This window comes from Numida meleagris, chromosome 3 (assembly GCF_002078875.1).
Source record: "Numida meleagris isolate 19003 breed g44 Domestic line chromosome 3, NumMel1.0, whole genome shotgun sequence".
In the NCBI taxonomy this organism is placed as follows: Eukaryota; Metazoa; Chordata; class Aves; order Galliformes; family Numididae; genus Numida; species Numida meleagris.
This window is the reverse complement of record NC_034411.1, coordinates 12,144,701-12,164,180: the sequence shown is the minus strand read 5'-3', so window position 1 is coordinate 12,164,180 and position 19,480 is coordinate 12,144,701. Positions and strand designations below refer to the sequence as shown.

General features: G+C 49.5%; 1 protein-coding gene across 1 annotated transcript in view; it reads right to left on the bottom strand.

Annotated features, from left to right (window-relative positions):
- Positions 1 to 12,703, bottom strand: part of LOC110395321 (inositol-trisphosphate 3-kinase B-like) — a 51,320-nt gene extending 38,617 nt beyond the window's left edge. Inside the window, exons 1-2 of the mRNA XM_021389515.1 lie at positions 12,385 to 12,703; positions 10,421 to 11,540 (exon numbers count right to left, since the gene is read on the bottom strand). Coding sequence (XP_021245190.1) covers positions 10,421 to 11,386 — 966 coding nt within the window. The 5' untranslated portion in view covers positions 11,387 to 11,540; positions 12,385 to 12,703. The remainder of the gene's footprint in view (positions 1 to 10,420; positions 11,541 to 12,384) is intronic.

Here is a 19,480-nt window from a genome sequence, read left to right as displayed (position 1 = left end):
TGCTGGCTTTGACTTTGATGGAAACACGACTGTACCCAGGCTTGCAAGGCAATACAGAGACTTGATTCTTTGCAGGATGGAGATTTGTAGAACAATTTATGTCTCTGCAGTGCGAGTGTAAATGTTACCGCTCTCATTTGCGAGTGTTTTGCTCCTACCTCGAAACCTTTAGTGAGTGGAAAACTTGGATCTCTCTCAGTCCTCACGTCCAACCTGCCTGTAAGCCCTGCAGCCTCCTCAGGATAACATCCCTAACAGCATCTTTCCAACCTACCCACCTAGCTAAAACTCACCTCCGGGGCTCACCATCTCCTATCTCAGTTTCACATCTCCATATATCTCTGCAGACTTGCTTTGCAAAGATCCGTCAAACCCACTGCTGAAAGATGACTTTCTGATTCTGTCATCTGGGCCCTCTGCAGCTCTTTCAGCCTCTTCATCTCGACTCGTTCCCTCTAGGTGCATCAAGCCTCAGCTACTTGGCTTTTCTTTCCAAATGTGATTTATTCTATTCCCATCACATATTTCAGTGCTGAAAGGTCAACTCCTGCGTATGTTCAAGCATGAGATCAGCCTATATTAAACAGGCACCTCTGTGTTTTTTCCCTTTCTGGGAAGGGTTCCCATACACAAGAACAGACCTGGGATGTGGAGTTGTTTTTAGGCTCGTTAAAAGCTCAGAGACTCAGTACCAGATCTGGCTCGGCTGTACAATACAGAACAGACAAAACACCCCAGGTGGCACTGTGCTACCTCTGCACCTCTCTCATCGCTGGCCTGGCACCTGCTTCATCTCACAGACACTCTGGTGACCCAGATTCACGTGCTGTCTTCAGCAGCTCAGAAAAGCCATCCTAGCAATGGGGAGCAACATGAGAAAACAGAGACCAGAGGAGAGAGGCCAAAACCGTTCTCCTCGAGCTGACATGTAGATGAGGGGCTGTGCTTTTGCTTTAACCTCCTGTGCAAGGAGGCTTCCCCAAGAGCCAGCCGACATTAGCTGCATCCCCCTCTGAGAGAGGGTCTCTTTCAGCTCCAAGCTGGTTCTCCACCTCTTGCTCTGGAAGGAACAAACTGTAAGCAGATTTTTCTTCAGCGGTGGCACATCCAGCTCAAAACCTGTGGCATACACAGTTTGTGCATGAAGGTGGCAGCGTGACACCTGACAAGGCATTTCTGTGGGCTTTGCAAAAAGATCAAGATTAGATCTCACGCTGCTGAAGGTATGGAAGGAAAATGCAGGATTTGTCAAGCAGAGAAAGATAAAGTGGACTGAGAACATTCTGTACACAAATTTCTAGGAGAATGTTGAAGCAATGGAGATGGGAGATGACAATAAGAAAGGTTTTTTCAAACAACCTGTTGCACTGTGCTGCCTTTTAAAATACAGCAGATTCAGGTGGATTAAGATTAGCAGCCATTCCAAAATCTCATTCCTTTGTTTTCCTTCTGGATGCCCTCATCTCCACCCAAGTAAGACATTCCTACCACGAAAGCGCAGGCTGAAGGGCTGTCAGCTCCAAGTAAATACAGCTCTGAAGAGATAATAACTAACAACTACTTTTCTGAAGCTGCTTGGCAATTGCATTTCCGAGTGCCTTCCACTTCTGTGACCACACGCCTTGCTTTCAAGGCATACCTGCCGGCAGCAGCTGAGATGGCTCTAAGCAGCAGGAATGGGCACGGGGGAGGCTGTGTGAGGTGCAGCTGGGTGCCAGGCAGGTGGTGGGATGCGGGGGCCAGCACAGTGCAAGCAAGCTGCACCCAGCTCTCCTCTGCCTGGTGCTGCCAGGAGGCACCGGCACCTCCACGTGTACCCCTACCAGTGGCCCCTGCTTGAGCACAGTTGCCGCTATTCCACATCCCCATCTGTACCAGCACCCAGTCACACCACAACCCCACGGCCCTTCATGGCCACTTGGTGTGGGTACTGAGGATGGCAGGAGGTATGAGGCAACACTGAAAAATTGGGTCCTGGTGGAGATGAACTATACAGGCATGGATTAAAAAAAAGAAATTGGGCTCCATTTTGGATTTCAAAGAAACGTCTGAACCTGTGGGGTCTTATTCAGGCTTGACTTTAATTATTTCCCAGGCTCTGCCTTCTAAACCAGCTCTGTAGTCCTCAGTAAGAGCCACTTTGCAGTTGTTATTTGAGTTCCTTGCCAATCTGTTGTTGGATTTTCCACTTAACGTTATTAAGGGATTAAGTTGTTTGTCTCATCATCTTTTATCTGTCCTGTTGAATTTCCTACAGACAGACCTTAGCCAGACCAAAGCAGATAGAAGGGAAAAAAACCACCAAAACACTTTCAAGATACAATCACAGTTCAGGATTTGTCCTTATTACAGTTTGAATTTATTACTTTGGATATGTAAACTTTGCTGACTCCTTAAATCTGGAATGTATTAAAGAAAGCATGAGGCATTACAACATGTCATGCTATTATACTGTCCTGATTCAGCTACAGCTGGGGAAGAAATATATAACGGGAGATCCTGCAGAGTTAGACATTTTAGACTCAGATCATCAATTGCCATAGAGAAGATAAAAACAAATGTAGCTGAGCCTGGAAAGAATGTTGCTAAAATTGGACAAACATTTAGCGTGAGTAGCCTAGGGGTGCAATAACTTTGCCTGTAATTTAACAAAACCCACCCACATAAAACATACCAAGAGAGATTGCAGATTGGACTCTGATCTGTAGTCTGCCAAAAAAGCAAGACTGACTTTTTCTCCCTTCCTACAGATGCAGGTTTGAATGGTCCCTGCAGAGTGTTAAATATATATTACCCATAATAGCAACCATATTACATTTGGATGTATTGTTAATTCTCCCTAGGCTGCTCTGTGCCTTGCTTGCAGTGGGAGGAAGCCCTGGATGCCTGGTGGGGCTCGTGGCCGCCGGCAGAGCATTCCTTATGGTGCTTGTGGTGGGAAGGAACATGCTCATCCCCACCTCATCCCCACCCACTGGGGCTCAGCTCTTTTAGGGCACACACAGGCTCCCTCACCCACTGTACTTACGTGCCCATTTAGTAATGATGTTTTCTGATTAGCTCAGTGGGACAGAACCTATTCTTACACCTCCCCAAAACACCTTGACAAAACATGGCTGCAATGAATGGGGCTTAGCAGTGAGCTAAGTGAGCTAAGACAAGGCTCTGCTCCCACGCTCTTTGCAGGGAATGGAGACTTTAGCAAGGAACAAGAAAAAATGCTCAACCTTAAATGCAGTTTCCAAAAAGCCACCGTGCAGATCTCTGCTTGGAACACTCCTGCCCCAAAGGCTGTGTGCATCAACAGACAGAACCTGCGTGGGGACTGCTCCTCTGTTCCATTAACTCAGCTTCACATTGGGCACACTGCAAGATGTAACTGGATACATGCAGGGAAGACAAAGGGGAAAAGCGATCAAAGACCAAATCTGCAGCATACTCCTGCTGGCCTCAGCGGAGCTACAACATCTTTTATCAGCATTCTATCTGACCCTAACAAAAGAAGTGAATTGTTTAGCAAAGGAAGAGGGTTCTTTGATTGTATCTTGCTGCAGATGAATTGCCCAAGCAAGGGCAAAGGGACAGGAAGCGAAGGGGGAGGAGGAGGTGCTGCTGAAGGTAGGTGCAGCTGTTGCTCAGCCTCCTGCTATCCTCCACTTGGTGCACATTTCTGCCTGCTCCCTGGCATCACAACCATACCAAGAAGTAGTGCTGGGTATTCCAGGTGATGATACACTGGTCTTCATTCAGGCAAAGCCCAAAGCATTTGGGTTGAAGGGAGTTTTGTGACAATAAAGCCTGCGGGACAAGACCTTCCTCTGCTTCGCACAGTCTTAAGATCCCCATTTTCCAAAACGCCAGGTGCAAGATGTAAAGCAAGGATGAAACTCCAGAAGCCAACAGTGAACCCCACATCAATTCAGTGAGGTCCACTATGTGGGAACTGCAGGAGCTGACCTCTCTGCAAACCGAATGTGTGATCTGAATGGTGAAGAGAATCTGATTCTGTACTTTGAACCAAACCTCATTAAACTGTTTGTCAGCGTGGCACTTCAGAGCCCTTAAATGTCTGTCTGGGGGATGAGGGATGCTTAACTACAACTTAAGAACCACAACAGTGCAGAATGCTAATGTAGTTCCTGTTGTGTCGTGCTGATCAGATGATGCATTGCACTACAAGAAGCTTCAAGTGCTAAGCACTTGCTGTTTTACACCATAGTTCTCCTCCCAGGAGCAATCCTCGTGTTTTGGCTAAGCACGTATCACGGATCGGAAAGGAAGAACTGAATTCCTTCTAGCAGGCTCTCTCCCCATCTCCACATCATTAATGAAAAGAATGTTCTTTACTATTAAAACCAAAAAAAAAAAAAACAAAAAAAAACAACCACACACTTCTTTTTTTCCCATAGCTGAAATGTCTGATAACATTGAAATCAATATAGCGAGAGGAGAAAGGTTAACATGGGTCTTAGCAGCCTGCAGCTACTTCTGGTTTTGGTATTGCCATTCAGTGAGAAACTACAGGGCAAAGAAGCCCTGCACAGCCCACAGCTGATGGCAGCAGAGGGTCTCTCTGCAGACACAAAGCCATGGAAAGAAGAGGCTGTAATCTGCATTTTCCAAAAACATCTACCACATTTAAATGCAGACTGAAACTTGCAGGTGGAGACGGTGAGTTTCTAAATGTACCCATGCCAACTGAAAGGTGCTGCTGAGCATTCAGCCCCTCTGCAGAGCAAACTGCACATTTTGCTTCCTGAGCACCACCTGAAGAGCCAAATGATGGGCACTTCCATTCGAAAGTGGTGGACCTCCGACTGGACCCTTTGCAGCCGCTGTGCAAATGCTGTGCGTGACCTGGCCCTTTGTGTGTATGACAAATGCGAATGAAATTCTGATAAGCATTACAGAAGACTTTCGTGAACAATTTAAGAACAGATTCCCATCTTAAGAACACTCTTTGGCTAATCCTAAAGATACCATCGGAGTAAATAGGAAAGGAAGGTACTGGAAGAGGGGACTTTTCCTGAGGAGACATCCAGGGAAGCTGAGCGTGATGAATTCTGTACAAGGGCCAAGCCAAGTGACCCAGCAGGCATGGAAGCCCACGGTGCCCTAGAATTCACATCTGAGAACAGGGATTAGGCTGCTAAGTTACTTGTTGATTTGCAAATGTTAACATTTAGTTTTCACCGTCTGTTAAATATTAACATATCTTTCTTAGAAAGCTTGGCTGGGCTTTATTGGATGAAAGCAGGTTAAATTTACTGCACAAATTTACCTAATGCTATAAACAAAAATAATCTCTAACAATTACAGAAGACTACTCTTAGCTGAAGCAAAGTTTAACACTGTGCATAGATGCCATTATTTCTCTAGTGAGTTAGAACAGATTTACATGTAAAGAAAACATTAGCTCAGCGCTGGCTTTCAGTCATTGCGTGGCATGCAAGAGCTCAGCGCTGCGCTAATATTTTCTTCGCATGCAAATCTGTCCTAACACATTATAGAAATAATATGGAAAACATGAGACAGGTGCTGACTACAGTTGGATTGTTTTTTGTCTTTGCAAGGCTCTAGAATGTTAAAGACAAAACTGTAAAGTTTCCACTGATTCGAGAGTTTAATTTTGAGGGCATTCAGCTTAACACCACGTGGGTCCAACCAGCAAAGCTCCCGACATCCTGCAGTTCCCATCTGGAGCTGGAGATCCTAGAGATGATGAACCTAATGCTTGTTCTTGTCCGTTCTTCCTGCACCTCAGAAATGCTTTAGGCTTTCTTCCCTTTCTTTATGAACTTCTTCAGTGTGAAATTGTTTTAAAAACAAAATATGCAAGAGACATCAGCTGTGCTAGCAAGTAAGGCATCTGCTATGCACCCTGTCATTCCTGTGCTGTCAATCATGGATAACGTTAGCAAAGAAGAAACCCTTCTCAACGAACTTAAATGTGTTGATGAAAATGGATCTGAAATAGCACTGCTCATCTCCCATCAGGTTATGGCAGCATCTTCACTTAGCCTCCATGGGTGGGGGCCCATAAGAAAGCTGCTTTTCTGCCGAGAAGGCCACATGAGTAGGTAGGAGATGAGCTACCAAAGAGAGTGCAGTGCTTCGTGAATTCCCAAGAGTGCACAGACTCGGCCTGCTGACAGCCTCATGCCCTGCCCAGCCTGCCAGGCACGGGTGAGTCAGCCAAAACACGCCGTGTTGTCAGGTCTGCTGAATGTGCAGGAGCACAGAAACACGGAGGTGCCCACCTCAGCCTCCTCTGCCTCTGAGTGTTCCCACAGCAGTGCTGAAAGAGGCTCCGTCCTCAAAGAAATGGCATGGAGCTGCGTTTGGGGAGGGGCAGGTGGGAGTTAGGGAAAGGTTCTGCCCCAGAGGGCGGTGGGCATGGAACAGGCTGCCCAGGGCAGTGGGACTCAGTGACCCCTGTGAGTCCTTTCCAATTCAGGATATTCTGTCATTCTATGATTCTATGACTCTCTGGCACCTCACCCGGTAGACTAAGCACCTTTCCTGGGCACCGCTGTGCAAACTGCTTAACAGTACACATTGCCAAAGCAAGCAAGCATGCTAATGTGCTACACATTGTATTGATACTGTACTGGTGATACCACTCAAGCTCATAAGCTTAGGAGCTTTTAATACCAGTGTGACAGGAGGAAGAAGCAAAACACATAAACACAGTGAGCATAAAAGTACATGTTCACAAGGGCTTGCACGCATCACCATAGCCATGCAGTCATGGTTTCTGTTACACAGAGACTTCCTGATCACAGTGACAGCTAGGAAAGGGAAAGAAGGCGTGTTTAGTTTGATGGATTTTTATAGGAACAAACCCTGCTTACATTGTGGAACATCTCAAAAAGAAATAAGCAAGGGTCCCACAGGCCCTTGGCTGACGCAAACCCTATCTAGACCTGGCTCCTTTCAGAAATACAGCCAGTGCAAGTCAAGCAAATAAATCAATTAAAAAACTGCTGGTCAGCAGCGATGCCATTACATTTTCCAAATGCTCTAGCCATTTTGCACATGTTAATGGAAGTCTCTAAGTAAACCGCTCTGCCTATCGAAAGGAAGAGAGGTTTCACAATGTACTGGGAGCTTCTTGATTACTATTCAGTGTATATCCTTGCGCCTGCACAGCAGCTGTGAGAAAGACAGGAAGAGGAACACTGTAGTATTTTGCACTGTTTTTCCAGGAAGTTTATTTTTTTTTCCCTTGACATGGCATTTTTCTCTAGTACACACTTGCACAATTTCTACATTTCGTTTGACTCCTCTTGCCTTGTTTCTAGCTGCTCAGGAATTGACAAACTAGAGGATTTAGTTCAATGATGACGATTTACTGTAATAATCAGCATGGGAATAGTTTCTGCTAAAGGAATACAGCCTGACTGGGGCCAGCTGTCCTGCTGCTGAGCACACCTCGGTCTACCAGTTTTTCCTTGGGAAGAGTAAACAGGGTCCCCCAGGAACAGACAAACTCACAAGCCCATATTTTTCCACTGAAGTCAGCGGGAGTCACAGCTAGAATGGGGCTTCTTTGGGGTGGGAAATCCCCTGCAGGAGCCAGGTCACCGCCCTAAGCTAACTGTGCCACTTGGAATTGGGATGGGGAGCACCATCTCCCTCCCCTGCGTATCCAACCTGTCCAACCACACAGGAGGGAAGAAATCCTCCCCCAGCACAACACGTGCTGTGACAGGGACCAGAGCCCTTCCAAAAGTTGCAGTGTCCCCCTAGCTCGGGCAGTGGGTGGGGGGAGACAGCTGCTCCTTCCTGCAGCTGCCCAGGCTGTCGTGCAGGGTACGCAGCAAGGGCTGCCCCACAGCGTGTTGAACTGCAGCATGCTGGACAGATAGTCCTCCCACGCAGCCCAAGAGGTGTCATTGCTTGAGTATCTTTGAAACCCTGCAAGCATCAATAAACAAGTGTGGGGTTTCTCTAGCAGCAGCCCACAGCCCGGGGAAAGCCACAGCTGAGAAAGCCCTTACGTGGAGGTTTACTCAGACCTTAAGTGGATTTGCAATTAGACAACAGCAAAATGTCAGACTGCTCTTATTGTCACTGCGCTTCACAAGTCTTTCACAATCACGGCATAGCTGCTGTTTCCAAGTGCTGCACGGCCACCGTGCTCCGGGACCAGGCAACACACTGAGCAAACAGTTTCAGCAAACCAGCGCTGAGCCTGCAGCAGACAGTCAGCCACAGAGCTGCTGCAGGTCACCGGGGTCAAACAAGGCGACCTCACCACCTTCGTCCCTTTCACGAGGAGACACCATTTTCTTCAGCATGCAGACCCAGATGCAGACGAAGCTTCCTACCTGAAGTACACCAGAGGACGAGGCTGTGCCAGATGCAGGGATCTGCCTCTTCCCCAGGAACACCGGGAGGAACTACAGCAGACAGCCGGACATCCCGAACAGATCGGCTGAGCCTGACAGCCACCAGAAAGGAAGGGCAGCGGCAAGCCTGCTGTTTATCAAATCTGTAAACAAGCTATGGAAGATGTGCAGTGCAGAACATATCTGCAGTGAGAACGGCTTTCCCACTGCTCACCATTCCTCCTGTCCTGCAGGTTCCCAGCCCTTCCCTGCATCACCTGGCACAGATGCGCAGCGCCTTGCCTGCCCGGCACCGACCTACTCAGCTCAGAGGGGAGACGGTTTGGAGATGGATTGATTTTCACAATAAAGCACGAGTTGCAGAGAGCGCTTCTCACACATTCTCACAACTCGTTTCCAGACAGCGCATGTTAAAAGGAAATAGCGAGTTCACAAAACACAAGAGTGTGCAACCTGAGACTGCTTAGGTAGCTGTCTTCTGCTGTCACTATGGATTCAAGTTGTTGCTGACCAGTTGCAGTCAGCCCAAGGCCCCAGGACACTTTCTGTAGCTACATCAGGGCCAGCTTTGCCCATGAGAGAACTGTTCTCAGCAGAACATCAGTGCCACCTGGCACAAGGAACAGCTGTCAGTGCGGAGGACGGAGCAGAGATTACTAGATTACTACAGCTCGTGCACAAAAGCAGTGGAATTTAATCAGCAGAGGCAGCAGTAAGATTCAAGGCAGCGATCTGATTCATCTGTCAAGAGCCCCAAAATACAAAACTGTCTGCAAACACGACAAGCCACACATTCATAACTTCATTAACCATGCTTTTAATCAACTGCTGCTCTGTCCTGAGCGGAACTGAGCCCGAATTCTTGGAACAGAACGAAGCATGTAGGAAAGCAAATATGTTTATTTCAGTCTGCTGAGTGTTTGGTAACCACAGCATGTCAGTGCTTCATGACTTTGATAACTTTACTCTGCTTTGGTCTTCCTTGTGTAACTGAGCTTAGCAATCGAGTTTCACTATCGCATATCTATGGAAATTAAACAGAGTGAACCACACCACTGACAGCTGACGGGCCATTACCAGGCTCTTTACAAGCAAGGAGGCAGTGGGCATCCCTGCATTTTTCAGAGTTTGTTGGTGTGGTCTCAAACTTCAGCACTGACCTCAAAACAGGGTGATATCTCCCATCTGGATGACAAGCCCACATGCCAATCAGAGAACCTCATGACAGCCACCCTGGGAGGTTCAAAGCCCTCCAGAGAAGCAGTGTGACAGCTCCAAGCAAACCTCTGCGTGGAGCATTCAGACACAGGATGAATTCCCAGCGTGACACAACAAATCCCTTGGAGAATGCCCCAAAGCATATTCTCCAAGGAGAACTCTCTGCTTTAGGAGTAAGACGGCACCGACGCTTTCTCTTACCTGAAGCCTCCCAACCAGCCACGCGGGAAAGAAAGATCCCAAAACAAATGAACTTAATATGAATACCTAAAAATATGCTTACCTAAAATATAAGATACTCCATAAGCAAGAGTTTTTTTAATAAATGGGAGGTATCAGAGATTCTAGAGAAATTTGCTTCCATATGAAAGGCACACAGACACCATAGCGAAGGGCATCACCATGTATATACAAAACTTAACGCTTGACCAGCATGATTTCCACTCTGAAGAGGAACTAAATTCTCCCTTAGGCTCATGCAGATCACGGGAATCCTCATGGGAAACCCAGGGATGCAAAGCTCATGGAAAGCCAGGGCTTGTAGCCACGTGTCAGCAGAAGGCTGCAGCCCATAGGTGCAGGCTAAGCGTGATGATGGGCAGCCAGCAGTGCCCAGGGAGCTCTGCAAGGACTGCACGGTGGGATGACACCACAGGGCTCTCCCACAAGCACTGCATTTTCAGATCAGCAACAGGGATGAATCTTTCTTGTGAGAGAAAGCAAGCACCACCAAGGAAATGGCAAATTTCTCTGTGGATCTCTGCTGCCACAGACCTCTGCCCTCCCACAGCACCCATGCCACCGCTATGGGGCTGTTCCCCCCTCCTGAGGGCTGCCCCAGGACTCACCACTCGGGGCTTCTGCTGGTCCAGAGTCTGCAGGAAGGCGGGCGCCTGGTCCAGGGTGCGCTCAGGGTCACTGGAAATGTCCTCCTCAGACTCCTCCCAGGACGATGAGAAGCCGGTGGAAGAGGCTGATGATGAGGACAGCTTCCGGACGGGTAGGCTGCCGGGGGGCACGGCGCCCGCCTCCTCCTCCGGGCCCCCCAGGTCCGTGATGATGACGGCGGGGATGCTACCACCAACAACTGGGTTCTGGCCCTCCAGTCCTGAGGTGGCCATCACCACCTCTCCTCGCTGCAGGCTGGGACCTGATGGCTCCATCCCCACCGCCTGCCCCACGGCCTGCCCCTCCGTCACCACGAGGCCTGCAACGCTCGGCCGATCCTGGGCCCCACCAGCGTCAGGGTCCTCGCTCTCCCCGTAGGCCCGTGGCCGGGGTCCTGTGCCAAGCCCCATCACTGGCACCGTGGGGCTGGCAGGCCGACGTGAGGATGGCCGGGGTGAGGAAGGCCGAGGCGAGCATGGCCGAGGCGAAGAAGGCCGAGGAGAGGATGGCGGGGGGCTCCACAGCGAGTGGGCCCCAGAGCTGTGTGCCTGGATGTGTGCCTCGAAGAGCCCCACTTTCTGGTTCACCTGGACGTTGTGCAGCTCCCGCTGCAGGCGCCGTGCCGCAGGGGAGCCTGGCGGCCCATCTCCTCCCCGGCTGCCCCGCCGGCCCCTGGGGCTGCCCAGCTGCGGAGGGGGCTCCTCGGGCGGAGGGAAGAGGAACGCGGAGCTGAGGCGTGGGGAGCGGGGTGGCACGGTGGTCGGGCTGAAGGCAGGGAGCGGGCAGCAGCTGCCGGCTGTGGCTGTCTCGGGGCTCCTGGGCAGCGATTGCCTGGGGGGAGGCGGCGTCTTGCTCCCGCTGCTTTTCACCTCACTGTTGCTATTCATCATCACCAAGCTATTGAGCGCATAGCAGTACACAGCCATAGTAGTCAGCCGGGGCACACAGGCAGGCCGCCGCCTCGGCACTCAGGCTCAGCGGGGCTGCCGGGGCTCTCTCCACGCCAGGATCAGCAGCATTGCTGGGGAGCAGCAGGGGAGCTGGGCTGGTCCTGGTCCACAGCTCCATAAAATGGGACGCCTGGAAAGAGGGAGAGGGAAAAATGAGAGGGATTCTGTGCACAGTGGGCAGCCATTCCCGCAACAGTTAGGGAGTGATGGCCCAACTGGTGGGAGCTGAAAGCTGGAAGCTTCTGAGTGCTTGTCCCAAAAGCTGACATTTTTGGAGGGAAGCAAAAAAGTCCAAACAGCTCAAATTTGCCACCTTCTGGTTTGTCGCCTACAACCAACGGCGACCCGGTCTCACACCCTGACTTTGTTCAATGATACCTGCCTGCCCAGTTGGTACGGGACAGAAACACGTCCCCACCACCGCCCTACCCACCTACACGCAACAGCATGAGCGTGCACAGCTGCACACGTGCTCTGTGCCATTTCCCTGCACACACCTCCTGGGCCGTGCAGCCGCCCCAGTAACAGCCCGCGTCCCGCGCACGGAGGCAGCTGGGGTCGGCTGCCCTGTGTGTGCGCAAGAGGGGCTCTGCTTTGGCTCTCCGCGTCCCTCTGCTCTCCCGCCTGCCTTCTTTTGTGCCCGTTTGCTCCGTACGCCTCCGGCGCCACAATCCTCGTCCCGTGCCCGGCAGTGGGAACCCCACGACATCCACACAGAAACGCAACCTACGCGAGGGTGTGGGCTTGTTTATGCCCCTATGTGCTAACCCCGGCGGCGGGCGTACACTTCTTCGGAAGTACCGCGATGCCATCAGACGCGCCCTCCGCGCATCCCCGCGCGGCTCCGGGCAGATAAGCGCCCGCAGGTCTCCGCGCAACCCCCGGCACCTGGAACGCGGCTCCCGTCCCCTCCCTCCTTCCCCCTCCCTGCCGGCCCTTCCAGAGGGCAGCCCGGGGCACCCGGAGGAGCTTACCTGGAGCAGGCTCCGCGCCCGCCTCAGTGCGCGCCGCCCCGCCGGCCGCAGCGCGCTGCCGGAGCCATCTCCGCGGGCGCGGTGCGCGCTGAGCCGCCGGAGCCCCGCGCTCCCCGCGGATATATCGCCCCTCGGGGCCGGGAGCGCCGCGTTCCCCGATCCGAGCTGCGGCCAGGTCCGCGAGGCGGCCGCGGAGCCCGCTCGTCGTGCGGCCGGAACGGCGGGGAGAGCAGGAGGAGCAGGAGCAGGAGGAGGAGGAGGAGGAGGAGAGGGAGAGGAGCCGAGAGAAGGAGGAGAGCGGAGGGAGGGGGTAGGAAAGCAGGAAGGAAGTTGTGAGCCTGTCTGGGGTTGAACTCAGCGGAACAAGTTTCTTTTTTTTTTTCGCTCTCTCGCTCGCTCTGTGCTGCTTGGCAGGACCGCTGGAGGGAAACACTAAAAAAAAAAAAAGTTTCCATTGTTAACTAAGAAAAAAAACCACGCTTCGACCTCTGTGGGTTAAAGATACACGATCCGTTTTCCACCCCTCGCCCCGGCACCCTGTGGCTGGCTCGCTGCGAGTTCTGCACCCGCAGCCCTGCGCGGGGCCTGACCCTATGGGGCTCCCCATGGAGCTCGGCACAGCTGGCAGGGGGGTGAGGAGAGACCAACCCTCCCGCTCTCCTGTTGTACCTCTGCTGCTCTTTCCAGCCTGCGCACTGTCCTTCATATTCCTCCTCTGTGTTCAGTCACTGGGGCACAGGCTGGTGCCTGCACCCATAGGAGCGAAGAAAGACTTGAAGGTCCCCGATACCCCCATGCACCCACCGTAAAGCAGAGATCAGCCTAGCCATGTCACACGGCATCCCCTTTTGCCCCTGTCACGACAGCTCAGTCCTGGAGCTATTCAGCACGTTGGACGCTCGCATCAGATCAAAGCCACCAGGCTGGGCAGCATTGCATGAGTACATCCCCTGACCACCAGTTGCCAAAACCAAGGGATGGAAGCTGCCAGGCGCATCCATTCCTATGGCTCTGCCCTGGCTGGGCAGGGCAGCTGTGTCCAGGACACTGCTGTCCCCTCTGGGGCAGGGGAGGCCACAGACAGTGCTTCCTCAGCTCCTCAGCCCCTAGGCACGGGTCCCACTTGGCAAAAGGAGCAGGCTCTTGGCTGTGATACAGTGTGATTTCTGTATCAAGATAACTCATTGGAAATAGTTGTCTCTGTGTCAGCACTTCAGGAGAGCAGGCTGTGTAATTTGCTCTCAAAGTAATGTCAAGGTCAGACCTAGATGGCAACTTTTGGGTTGGTCTGGACTGGCCACAGAAAAAGACAAAAAAAAAAAAAAAAAAAAAAAACCAGCTGCTGGAATTTCACAGCTAGGAATTTTCCCTAGAGAGGGAAATGGATGTAGCAGCGGACCAGCTTTTTGTCATTAAGGCATAACCTCCTGAGTGTAAACAGGGGCAGAAAGGTCTCTGAATCTGCAGAAGGTGCGGACTGCCAATCCCACAGGCAGACAGACGGACACCCAGAAGGAGCTTATGTTTGTTTTTCCAGTAGAGAAATGTTATTTTGAATTCAGGGCAGGAAAAGAGATTTTTAGACTTTTTCCACTTGAGTCTGTTTCCTCAGTGTCTGTGCTCAGTTAGGAACTGGTCTTTCATGAAGTAAAGTGTGTGATCAATCTTTCTCAGCAAAGTGACCCCACTGAACATAATGGCACTATTCATGGGCACGAGCTTACTCATGTGTGCAAATATCTGCAGATTCCATTTCTTGTTGCCCTCATTCCCTCATGTCAGCCAAAAGTAGGAACATCTGAAAGAAAAAATAAATTCAGATAGATAGATGCAGATGAACAGGTATCTTCCTTCTTAAAAGAGCTTAAAAGGGCTGCACTGTTCTATGCTAATACAATATTCATGTACTTGCAAGCACTACTGTGTATCTGTCTGCATGTTTTGACTGTTCTTTGGGATTATTTACATTGAGAGAATTCACACCAGCATAACCATGATGGGTGCTTAAAGTCCTTTCTTAAAGTCAAAGAATCATAGAATCATAGAATCACCAAGGTTGGAACAGACCTCCAAGATCACGCAGTCCAACCATCCACCTATCACCAATACTTCCCTCAAAACCACGTTCCTTAGTACATCTAAATGTTCCTTGAACACCTCCAGGGATGGTGACTCCACCACCTCCCTGGCAGCCCATTCCAGCACCTGACCAATCTTCCAGAAAAGTAGTATTTCCTAACGGCCAACCTGAACCTTCCCTGGCGCAACTTGAGGCCATTCCTTGTAGTCCTACTGCTAGCTACATGGGAGAAGAGGCCAAACTCCATCTCGCCACAGCCTCCCTTCAGGCAGTTGTAGAGAGTGATAAGGTCTCTTCTGAGCCTCCTCTTCTCCAGACTGAACAATCCAAGCTCCCTCAGCCGCTCCCCACAAAGACTTCTGCTCCAGACCCCTCACAGCTCTGTTGCCCAAATCTGAACACAGTACTCAAGATGCAGCCTCACCAGTGCTGAGTACAGAGGGATGATCACCTCCTTTCTCCTGCTGGCAACCCTATTTCTGATACAAGCAAGGATGCCATTGGCCTTCTTGGCCACCTGGGCACACTTCTGGCTCATGTTCAGGTGAGTGTCAACCAATACCCCCAGGTCTATTTCCTCTATACAGTCTTCCAGCCACTCTGCCCCAAGCCTGTAGTGCTATCTGGGGTTGCTGGGGCCAAAGTGCAGGACCCAGCACTTGGTCTTGTTGAACTCCATCCCGCTGGCCTCAGTCTAGCTATCAAGCCTGTCCAGATCACACAATTCACACAAATTCAAGCCCCTCCTAATATTCATCCTATTTGCAGAGGTCAGGACAAGGGAGCGGTGAACTCACTGCAGCATATTTACTGATACAGAACTACATAAGGGGCCTTAAAATATGGCAGAATTTGGGTCAAAGCTACTCTGTGGGCATTACACACAGCAACAAGCTTCTCTTTATGAAGGAAGGGGCTAGTAAAAGTTGAAAGAGAAAGAAATATACCTGGGGATAAATACCTTTTCAGAATGGGCAGGTATGGGAGGAAAATAATTGCTTCCAGATTGGAGCCAGGCAGCAGTCCACACTGTGCAGTGAAGAAAGAGCAGGCAGCTTTCAGCACGCTTGTTTTCAGTCATGTGGAAATCAAGCGTCTGAGTTTAGACTGAGCGGAAAGCATGAACTGAAACACAGTGTTAGTCCAAACCAGGGACAAGGATGGAGGAAAGAAAGCAGGCAAGTTTCTTTTCTAGACTAGATGGATGTCTCCAGACACCAACGTGGCTGTAGGTGCTTGGTGCTGCTGAGGACCCCCTACGTGCCTTTGGCACTTTCGCGTTCAGTGCTCTACAGAGAGAAAATAAGGACAGCCCCACTCTGACTCACTTGCAATCTCAGCACACATCATCAAGCAAAAGCGCAATTTGCATTCCCAAAAGATCTCGCTTCTGCTTAATCCATGTTCTTCATTTGAATTTATACTTCTTGCTTCCAAAGAAAGTCATTGGAGTGTGTGAGGTTATCAAAGCAAGCTGGGTTAGGACTTCATATGCAAACACTTGTGTGGGCACCTTCTCCTAATTCTAGAGCACAGGGCCATTAAAATGAGCAGACTCTTCCACTTAGGAAGGGCTCATGTTCGTGGCAGGATGTACTTATTCCTGAAACAAAGCAAGGACAGACAATTAAGGTCACAGAGCTGTCCTGGCTGTGTAACATCTCCTGCTGACACACAGCTATAAGCGTTTTGGAAAAGAAATATCACAGCTGTCAAAACTAATGGCCTCTTAGAACCTCAGTACACTTGAAGGGGGACCAATTAATTATTGTGCCTTATTTAAAAATAGTTGTTCCAAATGTGCTCGCTGCACTCAGTGAACGTGAGCAAGTCTCAGCACTTTACACTCCACGTGCATGGGATATTCCCCTGATCTGATTCCCTTAGGGAAAACTAGAGAAGATGTGTACTGCTTTAAAGAACACATTCCCCAGTCCAAACAACAGTAACAAGAAAAAAAATAAAAACACAGAAATTATGGAAGCAAGGTCCTGTACTGCAGAAACACCTCCTTCCGTGGAGAGGGCAGAAGAGTTGCATGATAGATGCTGGGCATCCTACTCAGATGCTCAGAGGCACTCAATTCATATGGTGTGGGCTGTGTTATAAAGCTAGAATAGGACAGAAAGGACCCCAATCCAGTTGTAAAAACAACAACAACAACAACAAAAGCAGAAAAATAGCATAACAGCAGAGTCATAAAACACCGATTCCTAAAATACTCTCCTTCTTCCATTCTTCCAGACTAGCTGGCTGGCAAGCGAAGCCAGAGACTAAGGCTCTGGTGTTTGTCTTGTATCAAACCTTCTGCGCTGCTTCAATGCAAAAACAGCTCAGAAAGCAGCAGCTTTTCCCAGCTCTCAGTGACCTCTGAGCTGGGTTACCTGGTCGTTTGCTCCCGTCCTCGTGTCCCGCAGGCACATATAGGAAGGCAGAATTAGGGAGGGCCTTGTTAATATTTGTATACTCAGGAACTAAGAACACTAAGAACACCAAGGGCTCTGCAGAGGCACTAGTAGCAAGTTGATGTGATTCTGGACAGTCTGTGTTCTGCACCCACGTCTGTCTGAGCTCATGCATCCACCTGGATCACAGAGGAACCAGTTCTGTTCTCTGGGAGCCTCCTCCACACATTCCTGCCCACACCTCGCCCTGTGCTGCACCAAGCAATATGGCTCAGTGCGGAACTGAATGCAGCCAAAGGTCTTGGTGGGCTTTGGAGGAGGACCCATGTAGCCATGCACAGCACCTGCATGCAGAGCATTAATGCAGGGTTAAGAAGATCAGATTTTGCTGCAGGACTTTGGTGAGCTGTTATAGAGCTCAAGAGATTTAAAACGTATATATGGAAAATATTATTCATAGTGAAGTAATCTGACAAAGAATTACATACAAAGACGTAAGGCAAGAAAGGTTAGGAAACTCTATCGCAAGCACAAGAGTTTACTTTTCTCTTGATGCAATGCACACAAGTCAGTGGCCCCTTTATTTTTCCCCCAGCTAGTAAACTGCTCAGAATGAAGACATGAAAGGCTAATGTGAATGCCCGCTGGGTGTTTTATATGCTGATATGCCCAACAGTTCCACTGTTCTGAGTTTTGCCTGGTGCCAGAGAAGAGCCCAGCGTGCACCATAAGTGCGGTCCTCTGAGCTGCAGCAGGGCTTTACATTGGCAAGTAGGCTCGTGGTTGCTATTTGCTGATAATAAGAATACAAACACATGCATATCTGGGGAGTGACCTGTGATTCAGCATTAATGTTTCCTTTTTTTGCGCAGACCAAACAAGAAGCACGCGGAGAACATGAACTCTGCATTGTTACTGAGTTTCAGTAAAAACGAAATAGCAAAGGGAAATCCATCCCTGCTGAACCCTAAGGCCATTTGAAGTTGTACCTTGTTCTGCGGTTGTGGGGATAAAACAACTGCAGAGATGTACTGCTTCATTGTTTGAAGAGGTTTTTCCTACTTGTGGGTCACACTTACTCCACTAGGCTGTGACCACATAGCCTTAATTGGGCAGCTTTGCGTTTGTTTGAGACAGATATGATAGTGGCAGGAAAAAAGACGAGCTATTTATTAAATGTGCAGTTGTGTCACACAGACCGCTTTGGGTTTCATAGTACACAGCAGGACACGCAGTCTCCAGGGCCATGACATTCCACTGCACCTAGATGGACGTGAAATCACAAGGAATGCTGTCCAAGTTTCCACTCTGCAGTGAGGGATCTCTGTTCTGAAAAACTGGTAAAGAGAGGGCACAGAAGAGGCCATAATTAATGATTTTAAAGCCCATACTGGGATGTGGGCATTTAATTTAAAACAAAACGTGTTGGCTCTCTCCAAGAATCTGTTTTTGTTTTCATCCAAAGCCCGTGGTATAACAATCCTTTTTAAGGATTTACCACAATATTCCTAGTAGTGCACACAGAGGAAGGGACAGATGCTTGCTGTTGTCTGTTCCACCATGAAAGTTAAAAAAAAAAAAGATCTTTGCATGAGTGCAGGAGAATTTATTAAACTGGCAGATCTAAGTTGATTTTACATAATTTTGAATAGCTAAGGCAATAGAGGCATGAAAATAATCTTAAATGACGTTGCCATACAACAGTGAACTGTCTGTGCTACTTCTGTATGTGGTACTGTTCACTGGCACATGACAAATCGCTGAGGTCGGCAGCCCCCTGACCCTGAGGAGCAGCTGTGATACGACAGTCTCAGGAGAACACCAGTCCTTACTCATAAAATTGTCTCAAGGAAGAACATCCTTCCCAGACAGACCAAAACCTGTAGGCTGGCTCATGCTTCTCCTCTGGATAGCTGGAGGTAAGTAAAGTCTTTATGGAAATAATAGCATACATATCCTATTTCAGCCCTACCACAGGTATATCCACTTACAATTATTAACAATTATTAAGGATACATACTATTATTATTTTCACGCTCAGGCATAATAAGGGTTCAAGTACACATTGCATGACCAGAGGTACTCCTAGGATGATCCACATCAGCACACAAAAACTGCTGCTCAGTCACTTTCTCTTCCCTGCATACCAACAAGCTAGCACATCTGCACAGATGCTCACTTCTGTAGTACACCCTTGCTGGCACAGCCTCTGACTTTTTGGATAGTATGAAGAGCAGTTTTCCATCCACAACCTGTCCTAGTACCAACTAGTACTCAGAGCCTTACCTCCCTGCTGCTCCTTGCCCAGCTCTGGAGACATCCCTCCTCGGAGCTGTGCATTGCCCTCTAATTACCTCCCCTCTGTGCAGCAAATCCAATAACACGGCTGCCCTCTCACCTTCCCTAGCTGGTAAGTCTGGGACAAGACTCCTCTAATTCCACCTGTTTCCAGGTTGCTTCTGAATTGTCTGAGTTATTCATCTCTGATGGAACACACGTAAAAGATTTTTAAGCCACTGCTGCACACTACAATGTTTCAGATTTTTGACATTTCCCACATTAATACCATGTTCTCCCAGACCTTGGGTATGTTTCTATGACCAGTTTACAT